Source organism: Pithys albifrons, chromosome 10 (assembly GCF_047495875.1).
Source record: "Pithys albifrons albifrons isolate INPA30051 chromosome 10, PitAlb_v1, whole genome shotgun sequence".
In the NCBI taxonomy this organism is placed as follows: domain Eukaryota; kingdom Metazoa; phylum Chordata; class Aves; order Passeriformes; family Thamnophilidae; genus Pithys; species Pithys albifrons.
The window spans coordinates 24,879,474-24,892,762 of NC_092467.1; the positions used below are offsets into that span (position 1 = coordinate 24,879,474).

At 43.2% G+C, this 13,289-nt stretch overlaps 1 protein-coding gene across 2 annotated transcripts; it reads right to left on the reverse strand.

Annotated features, from left to right (window-relative positions):
* Window positions 1-3,855: 3,855 nt before the first annotated feature.
* ATPAF1 (ATP synthase mitochondrial F1 complex assembly factor 1) lies at window positions 3,856-13,193 on the reverse strand. 2 transcript variants are annotated; one of them, XM_071565530.1, is made up of 9 exons: window positions 12,954-13,193; window positions 11,452-11,560; window positions 10,842-10,892; window positions 10,054-10,116; window positions 8,796-8,846; window positions 6,965-7,012; window positions 5,916-6,011; window positions 5,228-5,335; window positions 3,856-4,361 (listed from the first exon to the last, which is right to left on the reverse strand). In XM_071565530.1, the coding sequence occupies exons 1-9, from the start codon at window positions 13,154-13,156 to the stop codon at window positions 4,167-4,169; spliced, it is 924 nt and encodes a 307-aa protein (XP_071421631.1). In that variant the 5' UTR covers window positions 13,157-13,193; the 3' UTR covers window positions 3,856-4,166. The 2 variants fall into 2 exon arrangements, with proteins under 2 accessions (XP_071421631.1, XP_071421632.1); XM_071565531.1 differs by lacking the exon at window positions 10,054-10,116.
* Window positions 13,194-13,289: the final 96 nt, after the last annotated feature.

Here is a 13,289-nt window from a genome sequence, read left to right on the forward strand (position 1 = left end):
TCTCAGTCTTTGCAGATAGTCTCAGGTGGACATAACACCCCTAAAATCAGGATCTGGCTCAAGTAACCCAGTAGACTCTTACTGGCCACTGGCAAACCATCCCCATTCCTGGCTCCAGCAAGTTCAGGCAGTCTTTCTTCATCCCCAGTGCTGGATACTCCCTGCTTGCACTTCACAGCCACCCAGAAAAGGACTAGTGTTGCTGTCCTCCATTCCAGAGACCCAGTGGTCACCAGTGTCCATGGTCCTCAAAGGATGCAGGAAACCACCAAATGGCCTCAGACCTGGTGAGCAGGAGGCAGAGATCTGCAGAGCAGATGTAACTCCTAACAGCAAATGCCAAGCCAGGAGGAAACTTTCAACTGAAATCCCAGCAAAAAATAGGCAGAAAGCCAACAATGAAGGGCTTGGCCAAATAACAAAGATCCTGAAGGCAGCTCAAGGCCAGGATTTACATCCAGGCAAGATGGAGCCAAAATACTTAGAGGCAAGATGGGGTCCTCCCACCCTCAGCAGTCTGGAGCCAAAGGAGAATGGCCAGGAGAACAGCAGGAGGGCCGGAGTTACATCAGCTGCAGCCCCACAAGTTCACAGGAGTGAGCAGCACCTCCTGGTCAGGGAGTTACCCCCTTGCATGAGGTTTGGGAAACCTCACAGAGCAGAGAGCCCATGGTCCCAAGAGCCACCCAGGGTCCCAGCTATGGGGAGGGAGGATGGAGTCACTTCAGAGAAAGGAACAGGTCCAAGGGGGAGGAGGGATGTGTTACTGTGAGGAGGGAATTTGTCTGTCCTGGAGGAAGGAAGAGGGGGAAGTTGGTTCCATTCCTGAAAGCAGGTGCATGGCTGAATTTATCAGGGGGAAGGAAGCAGGGATGGAAGCAAGCCCAAGCGGGGCGGTCCACTGGACCTCATGGGTGGTCACAGGAAGAGGCCCGAGGCAGCAATGCAGCTTTGTATGGCTTGGCAGGATATGGCTGTGCTGGGTGGGGAGGGTGGGTGCAGTGAGCCCCCTGCCAGCCCCCCACCAGCTGTGGCACTGGGCCAGGCTTTTCCTGGCCACACAGTGCCCTGTGCAGCATGCTCCTCATAGGCACAGCACGCCTTCAGCAGCCAGGGAGATGCTTGTTCCCAGGGAGGGTTTGAAGATTCTGCATATATGTGCAGACCACAAGATAAAGCAAAGATAGCAGTGGGTTTGCTCTGGTTATTCCTGGAGAGGCAAAAAACGTGCCCAGAAAAGTTCAACTCAGCCACACTGTGTCAGGAACAGTCAGTTCCCCCTTTCTGCTTCACCATGTCCCACGCAAATTCAGCAACAGTGTGAGAACTTGTTCAGCTGCAGATCAGAGGATACTGGAGTCTTGCACTTTTCTAAGGCACAGGGAAGAAACCAGGCAAAGATGAAAAGCATTGGAGTCAGCGTTTTAAGTGAGGGTAAGAACATCATCCTTCAATCTGCACTTCCTTGATTGCTTTGACTGCTGTCTTCTACAAGCCAGGGTGTCTCCCTGGGAAGCAGGCTGGGCTCTGACTTTCCTGCTGACATGGGGGTATATCTCCCCAGGGCGACAGGGGTGGGCGGGCAAGCCAAGGGTTTGAAGCACTGATAACAAAGAGCCTCTGGCTGCAAAACTTGCTCCACCACTCCTAGGAATTCCTGCCACATCCCAGCCCTAGGCTCTCCTCCAGCTGGAGGCAGACCACAGCCAGCACTGAGGTAGCTCCTAAAGCACCTGGTTCAGCCATGAAGTCCTTGCTGCAGAGTGCTGCAGGGGCTGAAGTTTACAGGGGCTACTGGAAGGTTTGGGCTTCTCTATGAACATGCTTACTTGAGGGCTACTATAAACAGATGCATCCAGCTTGGGAAGACCCTGGCCCAAAAATGACTGGAAATCAGTGAGGCCACTTGGAAAATTATTGCAGGATATTTGCTCTCCCCAAGGCAGCTCAGGTAAGATATAGGACACTGGCCTAACTCAGTGCAGCCCTCTACATTATCAACCACATACAAGGAGCCTGGCCTTCTAAATGGTTTTCAGCACAAAACTCAGAGTTCACAAAGCTGAGCAGAGAGGCTCAGGAAAGCTGTGTGTGCACCCGGAGCTTAGAATAAGGAGACAAACCTTCCCTCTAGTGGCTATATGGCACATGATGCCCACAGTTACCTTCTCTATCCACACTAAGCCTAACAGTGTCATTTTTCACCAACCCTTAGTCTTTTCAACACAGATCTTAAGTGCAGGAAGTGAATAATTGATCAAAACAGCCTTTATTTCACCTAAGGAAAATGATAAATGGAGCACCAACTCTATAAACCAGAAGTAGAAATGCTTTTTGATAGAAGTGATTTGCTGTTCGGATTATCACAGCCCTATCCACACTTCTGTGATTATTCCCCTGCTATGCAGACTGCTACATACTCACTGACAGATCCATCGATCAGAAACAAAAAGACACTACCAGGGAGCAAGACTATCTCCTTGCAGCAAAGTCCCAAGAGAAGATGTGCCTCTATAATTCCCTGGATGGGCAGTTCATACCCAATGTATACAAGCTGCTGCTAAAATAGACCCCCAACAATAAAACCATACTGTCTACGTTTAGTACTTAACTGAACAGTGTTCACATCAGAGAATGGTTTGGGTTGGAAGGGATCTTTTAAAGGTCAGGTAGTCCAAAGAGTGCACTCAGAAAGTACAGAATGACAATGAGCATTACAGCAACAGGACCCTACAACTACACAGCAAACCAATGGTGTAAGAAACCTTTGTAACTAATCACACCTCCCTATCAGGTCATGATTAAGTGCAACACAGAAAATCTGATACCAGCCCTGCCCATTTTGCCTCCATTTCCTTGGCAAAGAAGGGAATTCATGCCAGCTCCAGTAGGTTAATAGGACACAATATGGGCTGGACATAACAGAGAATTAGTCCTAAGGGCAAGTTCGTGCCAGGGATTTGATAGACATGGGAAGTATTTCAGCATTGCTCCAGGGAAGCTCCTGGCTGTCCTGTGTTTACTCCTTTCCCTGTGCAGTGCTGGCACACTGGTAACTCACACACAGCCTGCACGTCCCACTGCTGCACTATGTCCTTGTCCATGGATGTGCTGACTGCCTCTGCTTGGAATGAAAACAAGACAAGCTCAAAGCATGATTTTTTTGGAAAAGGCACGTTTAAAAACACAAACCTGCTTAAGGCTGCAAAGCCAGGCTTTTATAAACATGGCTCAGCATATCCACACTAACACATTTTGTTCATGAGCTGGCACTCATGGTTGGTGGCTCTCTGTCACTACTCCAGTCCATCTTGCTTTTATTACAGATAGTGCCTTTCCTAAAATGGGAACAAGAGCTATTTTCTGGCCCTTCAAATACCATTTGTGGAGTTTGCTGACTAGATGTCAGTCTGAGAAAAGTTAATACTCTAAAACAGGCAATAATTCCTCTACACTATTAAAAATCTACAAAAAAAATAAAACTGTGTTCATAATACCATACTTCTCAAGAATAACATCTCAAAGACAGAAACATAGCAACAGGATACAATTAAGACATCAATTAAGAAGCATAAATTTCTCAGAACAATATCTAGTCACTCTGTTTTTTAATCCTGAGAGAAACTCAGGCCACAGTATACATCTATGTAAGAAACCTCACAAAGAAACAAAGAGTTGTCTGTTTTACACCATTGCTCCTATTCTTTCTTCTTGATGGACAAGCCTGTATAAATTCCACACCGATTAAAAAGCACTGGACCATGCAATTATAATGGTGGAGGGTATTTAAAATGCATTTACTGAGAAGAAACATGAGTTGACATCGCTTTCCTGATATGAGTATAGGCTGTTACATAGTTGCCCTTCTGTCACTTTATTTCAGATTTCAGAAATCCAACAGGCAGCAGGAAGTTACAGGACAGGAAAAATCTCTCTCTGATGAAATTACACTGAAGTACTGTGCTCCATTTTGGCAATTAGTTACTGTCATTCAAATGGCCCAAATCCTCATCTTGCATTACTACCAGACAGGCTTGAATGTCACATTCCCAGGATGTCTCCAGATCCTTTCTGTAGCCAAATCCAATCTGCAAAACGAGACAGGACCATCCCATCCAGGACCTGCTCCTGCCTGCTGCTGGCTCACTTCACCTGCAGGTCAGGCTCTACGACTTGTCAGAAACCTGACCAGGTCTCAGTTCTCTTCCAAGTCCACTTTGCTCAAGCTCTGCTATAACTGACATGTATTTAAATTCATTAGATCTGTGGTTGAAGGTCTCCACTAATTCATAGGTCTGGGAACGATCGGTGGCATAGAAAAGCTGCACCTGGTTTGCCAAGCACTGGGCTTCGTGGACAACCTGCAAAACAAAGAACCTGTTACCATCAGGGGTTCTTGGATTTAAGTGCCCCATTGAAAAAGACTTCAGTAGCTGAAAGGCCACAGTCCTACTCGTTGGATGGCTCATTCCAAGTCACCTTGGTTTACCCAGTCTCAACAAACTACCTCCCTCTTGTTCCTGACCTACTTACACACTTCAGCACTGTATGTTTTAACTCCCCTGCTGTGCATACACTTGAGAGGTCAGATGGATCTTCTCTGCTACCTGCCCATTCTAAGGCACTGGTGATGCACCAAGTCCTCATCCTTCCCTTCTTACAGCTGTCCTACTTGCAAAGATTGATTGTTTACACTGAGATACAACAGGGCAAAAGCATTATCCATGACTCCACTCATCATTTCGGAACAGGTGCAAGTAGGTCAGTTAGATGATATTTTAGTTGCCTTGTTCCACCACTGCAATCCCCAGTGCCATCAGTCCAGGCCCTGTGCTACTACAGATACGCAAATAACATCCACACAGAGAGAAGAGCACAGGCACACAGAAACCAAACACACAGCTCTGGAGGTCTCCTGCTTTGACAAATATGACTAAGCTTCAAAACACTGTTTTAACTTGTTGGCAGGTAAAAAACAGAAGGTTTTTTTTTCCCCTAACAATAAATTATCATACCCAATTTACAAAAAAGGGAATGCATCAGCTGAAATCACCAAAGACTGATGATGTCACTCTAGGTTTCCCTAACATTAAGTAGATTAGGTTAAAGAAGTCCAGCAAGACCCTTCTCTAGCAAAGCGTCTTTCACCATAACTTGGTTTTAGTTCAAAACTGTAGGAGGAGTTGCAGCATAAAATGAAGGAAGGCAGTGAGCAGACTTGTCTTACCAAGAACTTGGAGTCCATTTCTGCTGTCATTAGTACTATCCCTTTTTCTTTCTGCAGCTCAGGATAATGGTACAAGACCAACTGGCTTGGAGCAGTTTCACCTTGGGTCTGAAGCAGAGAAAGAAACCTGTCAGTAACCCATAAAGAACTTCAGCTCTACTGAAGATTTGAGTGCTTGATTACAAACCTTTGAGCATTAACTGCCACACAGGCATTTACTTTTCAGGGCTTAAGAGTCAGTTCTAATTAAAAGTTGATTATTCCTGGTATTTACAGAAAACAAGGGATTTGCAGAATTAGGTTGCAGTTTTTCTTGACTTAAGAACATTTTGTATTTAAAAGAACCTACAACTTCGAGAAAGATATTTCATCTTACAGCATCTACTGCTATTTTAAGCAGCTTGCACAAACAGTTCTAAAACGTTTGGCTCTTGCATCTATTTTGAGACTATTGGACTTCTGCCTCCTTCTCCTTTAGCCTAGAGTGACACTTAATACCCATAATTTTACTAATTTACCTGTAATTAATTTACTAATTAACCTGTAACTAACAGCAGACTTTTCATGATAACTCTTTAAGCTAGACAACCTGTTGGTTAAACTATTCAGCAAACACCATGTATTGCAATATGCTGATATTGTATATGTCTGGATCCTAAGCCAAATCTGGACTTTTTATTTCACTCACCTGAATGTTTATTAGGGAAGTGAAGTGTAATTCTGTTCCTGACCACTGTCCCACAAAGAACTCATAGCCTTCTTTTCTTGGCAAAGCATATAAAAACTGCAGAGAAATTATAAAAATAAAAAAAACAATTAAAAAACCAAACCCCCAAACTATTTTCCCTTTCATAGAACAAAATGATGCCTGTGTCACACTTCCCTCCAGCATTAATGCTTTAGGGAGAGAACCACAACATTAAAAAGGATTTCTTTGTCCCACCAGGACTGACAGGACGGCAAGAATCGGACTTCAAAACAGGCAATAAAACAGAATTACCTTATCAGTGTTTTTCATTAGCAAATATGTTGCTACATATTTTTATCAGTATTTCATGAGACATACAAAGGAAAGCAAAGGACAGTGAAGACCATTTAGACTCTGACCTTTTTGTTCTTGCCTAGAAAATTAACACCAGAAAAACTCAAATAGAAGGAAAGGAGCATTCAAGAGTATTTAATCCTGTAATTGCATCAGCTGTTCCAGAACAGGCAGCAAGCATCTTCTCTCTAGAGATTTACAGCCTATCTGGCTCCACAGGTTACAGACTTGCTTATTTTCCCACACCAAGGGAAAGGACAACATGGGAACAGAAAAACATGCAGGATACCTGACTAAATGCCAGTGCACTGTACAGAAATGAACTTAAGACTATAAATAACTTTCCAATCCCCAAGTAGCTCGGGAAGCCAGATATATTTGATCTTGCTCTTGGCCAGTGAAATATATAGGGCTAATTCATCAACCCAGTAAAGTCTCCATTCCCTGGGAGATGCTGTACTCTGGTTTTCTCAACCCTACATCTCTTCTACCTAGATCAAACTGTTTAATACACATGAATGGCCATTGCTTTATCTGAACACTAAGACAAGTATTTGAACACCTGGATTTTACTAATTGGGCTGATACAGTAAGTATCAGAATACAGGAGAGTCAAAATTTTATGAATTAGGCTTTAGAGAGGAGAAGCATATTGCAGCTATACACCAAGCACTGTGAGTCCTGGCCATACATACCGATGGACACTTCTGGGCTCTCTTCCGTATTAAATCAAACTTCTCTGCCTTTGGGGAAGGAGAAAGAGAAATTCAATTTTCATAACACAAACATGGATGCAGAGTTGTTCACAATCACCTCATTAACCTTTACAGGGTACAACTTCCCTCTGGAGAATGTCCCACCGTAGGAACAGTTAATGATGAGTGCATGGAAAACTGTATTTAGTTCTTAGTTACCTAAATGTCATCAGTATCTGGTTTTAACAATGCTGTCTCTGAGATGCAGCAGCAAACTCCTTGGATACAAAGCTTTATTCCTTGGAGGTGGGGGCCCAATGTCTCAGGCTTACATTACGTCCTCTTTCAGTAACTGCTCCACTGCATCACGGTTGAGCAAGACAATATATCCCAGCATATCCAAGTTGTGGATTTTACATCATAGTCATCTGTTCTTCAGTATAAAAATGCAGCCAAGATATCCACTCAAATAAAACTTAGTTCTTATTTATAATAAAACCACAACCGTATTTGGTCAGCCCTGAGGACAACTGGCAATCTCATTCACATGCTCCCTGTGTTCCCCCAAATCTTTTGCTTTCCAGCGCCATATATTAATACCTACTCTTACGTGTTCAGGAAAGAAAACATATGCCATTCGTCAACAACAAATTCTTCTGTGTGTACTTTTAAGCACCAGAGAAATTATGCAAGGCCTTTCTTCGAGCCAACAAAAACCTTCTGGCAAAAGACGAAGGGGTTTTTTACCCAGATGACACCATGAACTTCTTCCTAATGTGCCTGGGATCTGGTTTGCATTGAAGTCTTAAAAAGCTTCCAATGCTCCTCTTAAAACGGTGCACAAAAGAACAGTGCCAGCCTCACTAATGAAAGACCTACATCATCTTAACTGGAACCCTGGTCTTTGGCCCTCTGCTACAGTAACTGTGCAAGTCAAGCTATTTCGACAACATCCACATCTTGGGAAAACTTCAAATCCCACACTGCCATTTTCAGAGCACACAGCATGTCATAGACTTAGGATATAGCAGCCCACTGACTTCAGTTGCAGCTCAAAGGATGCAGTACAATTGCAAATCAGAACCCAGATCTAAATGAGGTTTCAAGAACTCAAGGAACACACGGTTTGTGCACAGCTGTGAAAAGATAGATTTAAGAGATTGCAATCACAGAATGACTCTGAAGCAAAGAACAAAAAGAACGCCAAAAGCAAAAATATCCTCCTTCAGCCTAATGCAGACTTAAGAACAATTAACATCTGCTAAAGTTATCAGGAATAAGAAATATGATCTTATCACGAGAAACACCATGCAATCTCAATGAAAGACAGTGCTGCCAATACCTGTAAATGTATGAAAGTAAGTCATAAGTGATTAGCCACATGCAAGTTACTAGCCACGGGCTCTAGTACTGCCATATCAACCTTGAGTCAGCTGTTTGTGCTGCAGGGAAGAGGGTAAAGAAATGAGCAACTCCGAGAAAAAATAAGTAACTCTATAAAAATACAAATGCTACCTTTATGGACAGTAAGGCCCTGTGAAAAGTATTGGTTGCTCATAATAAAATAAGCCTCGAAATTCAAGCCAGGTGTGCAGAAAAGAAGCAGTTGATTTATTGAGACTTCTCTAAGTGAGCAAAATAAAGGGATACAGATTTTTGGAAACAAAAGGCTTTATTTGGGGCAATAAGATCACTCAACCCAGAAAGAAAGTTTGTTCCTGAAACCTCATTTTCCTTCCATAATTGCTTTTAAAAGCAATAGAATCACAGTTGCAAAGAAAAGCCTTGCATGCTGGCTTTTGAAGTGCATAACTACAGGAGAACTACTTACAGGAATAACAGCATAAACTGTATCTTTTGCAGAAAAATACTGATTCCAAATCTGTAGGAAAAAAAGATGAGATACAGTTAAAATCCAGAATCTAGCAGTAATATTAAATGCTTTAGAATGTCAGCTAACCTTTGTAAGTACTTTAAGTTATTTTTCAATCAAGCCTGACTTTCCTGATAATGAAATACACTTCTCCAAAAGTTCCAGAGTATTTGCACCTAACGACAGATTTCAACTAGGTAACAGAAATCAGCAATAGGCTCAGAGGTGGCTTGAGATGTATTAACCTTCAGAAGCGCTTTTTACATTTGTCCCAGAAATCACACTAATGATTTCTAGAGGGTTTGAGAGGTGTTTTTTGTTGGTTTGGGTTTTTTTTTAAGAAAAAACATACAAAACATTTTTGACAGAAGACAAGTCTTTGTAAACTGCTCCTCTGTGTTGACAATCTTTTTCTCCACCACAACAGGATGGCAATACCTATTAGAAACTCATAGTTCTTAATGAACAGATAAGCAAAGGTAGAAGTCCAGAGTTTAGTACTTTTTCAGTTGCTCTTCCCCAGTCCTACACAACTCATGAGAATTGTCAGCAAAATCTTTAATCAATGAAACAAAAATACATGAAAGAAAATACAAGATCCAACCCAGATCACACCAGAAACATGCAACGGGATGTGACTTTTAACTAGATAAAAGAGAATACACTGCAAAGCCAAGCAGGTATTAGGGAGGATCATTTGATTTACACTGTTCTTCAAACAAATAGATCCACCCTGCTCCTTCTTACCCTAACTCAAGTATGAGTATGCAGGCTCCCAAGTGACAGATAATGCAAACAAAGGTACAAGGTGGCAAAAGCTTTGGTTTTATTCATGCAAAACAGATGTACAATAATCCATATGAGCTACTTACTAGGATTTCCCTTTACCTGGCTTTAAACCTGACAGGAGCTGGCTAATGCCAATTCAACTGCTACACAGTAAATAGCAAAAGCAAGAATTACAGCAGAGACAGTTCTTAAGTCAAGTCCAGGTGTATTATAGATGTATTGCTTATCAAGTAGGTACATCCTAGGAGGACTTACCTAGACGGGTAAAACTTTATCTTCTCCTATTGATGTCCATATACAGATGTTTTTTATAAATATACATCCATAGCTGTGTTTTATTTTTGTCCAAGTAAAATTCCCATGTCAATTACTATTAAACACAGATGTGAAGTAAATCCATTTAATTTATTCCATTTAAATCCATCACCTGTTTTATCTCCTCCGCTGATTTTTCTTTCACCATCTCAACATTAAGAATTGAATCAAGTGTCTACGAGAGAAAGCATGAAGAATTTGGCATGATGGCAGTTCTCTGATTCATGTAAGAATCCAGAATGAACAGATGCCAACTACAGCGAACAAAATCAAACTAGAGGAACTTAATTAAATTTACAGTGTGACTTAGTCCTCTTAACTGCCAAATAAACTAGTAAAACATCATCAGCAACACACCAAGAAGTGGATTCACACACTGAGGCAGAATAGGAGAGATTTTTTTCAGGACACAGCACATGCTTTGCTCCAGTTGTCAGAGCTCTAGTGAAGCTGCAAGAGGAGGTGCAGCCTTTTGCTTTCAGCCATCTCAAACATGCATTTTTGTCAGATTTACACAGAAGGTGTGTTTCACAAGAATTTGAAAGAGAATAAAATCATCCTCTTGTCCCTGGGCTGGCTGCTCATTGGAGATATATTTCCATGCTGTAAAGGCAGCTTAAGCCTTTCCATTTATTGTTCAGCACAGATTCCCCAACTAGCAGGAACTTCCAGGGCATCATAGAGAAAGGACAGGGTAATAAAAACCCAGAGTGCCAGGAGTTTTAAGATTAAACATGATCCAAACAATAAAGTAAAATCTTACACTCGAATGCAGCCTAAGGAACTCCAGGTTTATGCCAAAGAGCACTGGCTGAAATGCTGATTGTGGCAATACAAGTTAATCTATTTCCTTGATTTCCCACAAGGTCCCCTCCTAACATTTAAGTTCATTTCCCTTACCTTATCCTTTGTAAATCCTCCCTTTGATGTCTTTGTGCTCAAGCCTTCTGCCTACAAGAAAACATCCTTCTTTAGTTTTTATAGCTAATGCTTTAGTATCATTTATTTACCTTTCCTGCCATGAATAACATGGCTGGTGACAAAAATCTCCTACATGGGAGCTCAAGGTTAAGGTATTTGAAGATTGCTGCAGTGTGTTTTTAATGAACTAAGTGATTGATTAAGTCAAATAAATGAGGAACTTAATGTGAATTATGTATTTCAAGGCCAGAAAGGATTAGTTAGAAACAAACTATTATGCATTTTTGGATCTGATAAACACTTTTCTTGTTTTCACTAAAAAATGATAAATGCAAGATTGTGTCACTCCATCTGGTCAAACTAATGTGGAACTAATTAAACACTTAAACAAGACTTAAAACAGGGAATTTACAGTCTAAAAAATACCAAAATAATAACACTGGAATATAGAACAATACTGTTAGCCATCACACAGTGAAATTCCAGGGCTACTACTAACAGAAACACTGTTAAGTTTGTAACATTAGGATGAAAGCATATAAATAACACAGCTTTAATGTATGTGATTTGGAAAGAAAATTGGCCTTGCCTTTTCTTCCATGCATCTGATAAATTCTCCTTGCTTGGAATATCCCACAGGCTGTTTTTTCACTTCACTTCTTTTTTCCATACGGGATTCAAACACATCTGGACTAGATCTGAATTGGAAAAGGGACTATTAACAGTATAACAGAACAACAGAACATCTCAAGCTGAAAAGGATTCATAATGGTCATCCAAGTCCTACTCCCTGGTGCATAACTGGGCATAAATTTATATAATTAAAACATCTGAGTTTGCTTCTAAATAATCTTAAGTTTTTAATTAGGACAATAAACAGGAACAATCAATGCAGAGTTAAGAAACTGTGCAAGCTGTTGCACAATGTATCTGCTGAATCTCCTGTGACCCAAGGATTTGGATTTCAGTTTTTGACACTGGATTCCAACAAGGCCACACTGGATGGGGCTCTGAGCAACTTGGTCTCGTGGGAGGTGTCCCTGGCCATGGTGGTGGGGCTGGAACTAGATGATACTTTAAGGTCCCTTCCAATCTAAACCATTCCATGGTTCTATGATTGAGTCTTTTGCTTTACCACTTTTTGTTGCTAAGTAAGGTGACTCTGCTCTTATCAGGATAAATCAAAAGCATAATTCTTCTATGGGCTGTTCTGACTGTGGCCTTTCCAAGAGATGGACTTACACCCAAAATAACACCAGCTTCTGCCTACTCATTTTCTGTTCCAATCCTTGTTTATAGCACAATGAAAGGCTAAAAGTAGGAATACTCTTTGCCTGCTCCAGTGGTTTCCGAAGGTGGAAAGAGTGCTGGGTGATAAACATCACTTTACCTTTTAGAATGCTTACTGCAATATTGATTCATGTTCTTAACTTAAAATTTTAACTTTTTTTGTTAGCAAAACTCTCTCTTACCAAGCTGAGCACATAAGGAGACTGCCTGGGTACCCACAACACCCTTGACATGAGCAATTCCCCACCATTCTCCCTTCATTTTGGGGTGCCCCCCCCAGTTTTGGGGTCCCCCCACACTTAGGGGACACCCAGGATATTGGGGAGACCCCACGGACTTTGGGGGGACCCTCCAGGGGTGTTGAACCCCACCCAATTTTAATGCCCTCAGGACACCGAGACAACCCCACCGTTAATCCCCCTTTTCCTCCCCCAGATTTCGGGGTTCTTCCTGTAATTTTGCGGTTCCCCCACGCTTAGGAGATCCCAGGATTTGGGGGATTCCCAGGATGTTTGTAGTGCCCCCGTAATCTCCCACCGTGGGCCCTTCATGACAATGGGACAACCCCACCATTGACCTCACCCAAAATGACCCTCACTGACTTGGTGCCAACTACACGTGAAATTTCAAGGCCGCAACAGGCCTAAACTAATCAATTTCCTCATGAGGGCACAACTCGAAAATATAAGGACCTCCCTCTTTCCGAAAAGAGCTCCCCGGCACGCCCCTTTTCCCAAAAAGCAGCTCCCCCCGCAACCTTCCCGCTGCCTCCTTCCTTCCCTCCCTCAGGTGGGGCCGCACCTCCGCAGCTCCTGGATCTTGTGCCGGTACTTCCCGTAGAAGGGGTTCTCCTCCAGGGCCGCCTCCCCCGATCCCGATGCCGACCCCGGCCCCAGCAGCCCCCGTGCCGGCGGTGCCAGCAGCCCGAGCGGGCGGAGCGCGGCGCGGCTCCTCAGGGCCGCCCCGAGGCCCCAGCCCTGCGCCAGCGGCCCCGCCATGGCCATCCCGAGACCCTCCCTGCATCCCGCCCCGCTCCGCCCATGGGCGGGCCCGACTGCTCCCCTTCGCTCCGCCCCGCTCCGCCGGCTCCACTCCCCTCTCCCCTTCGCTCCGCCGGCCCCGCTCCCCGCCCCGCCC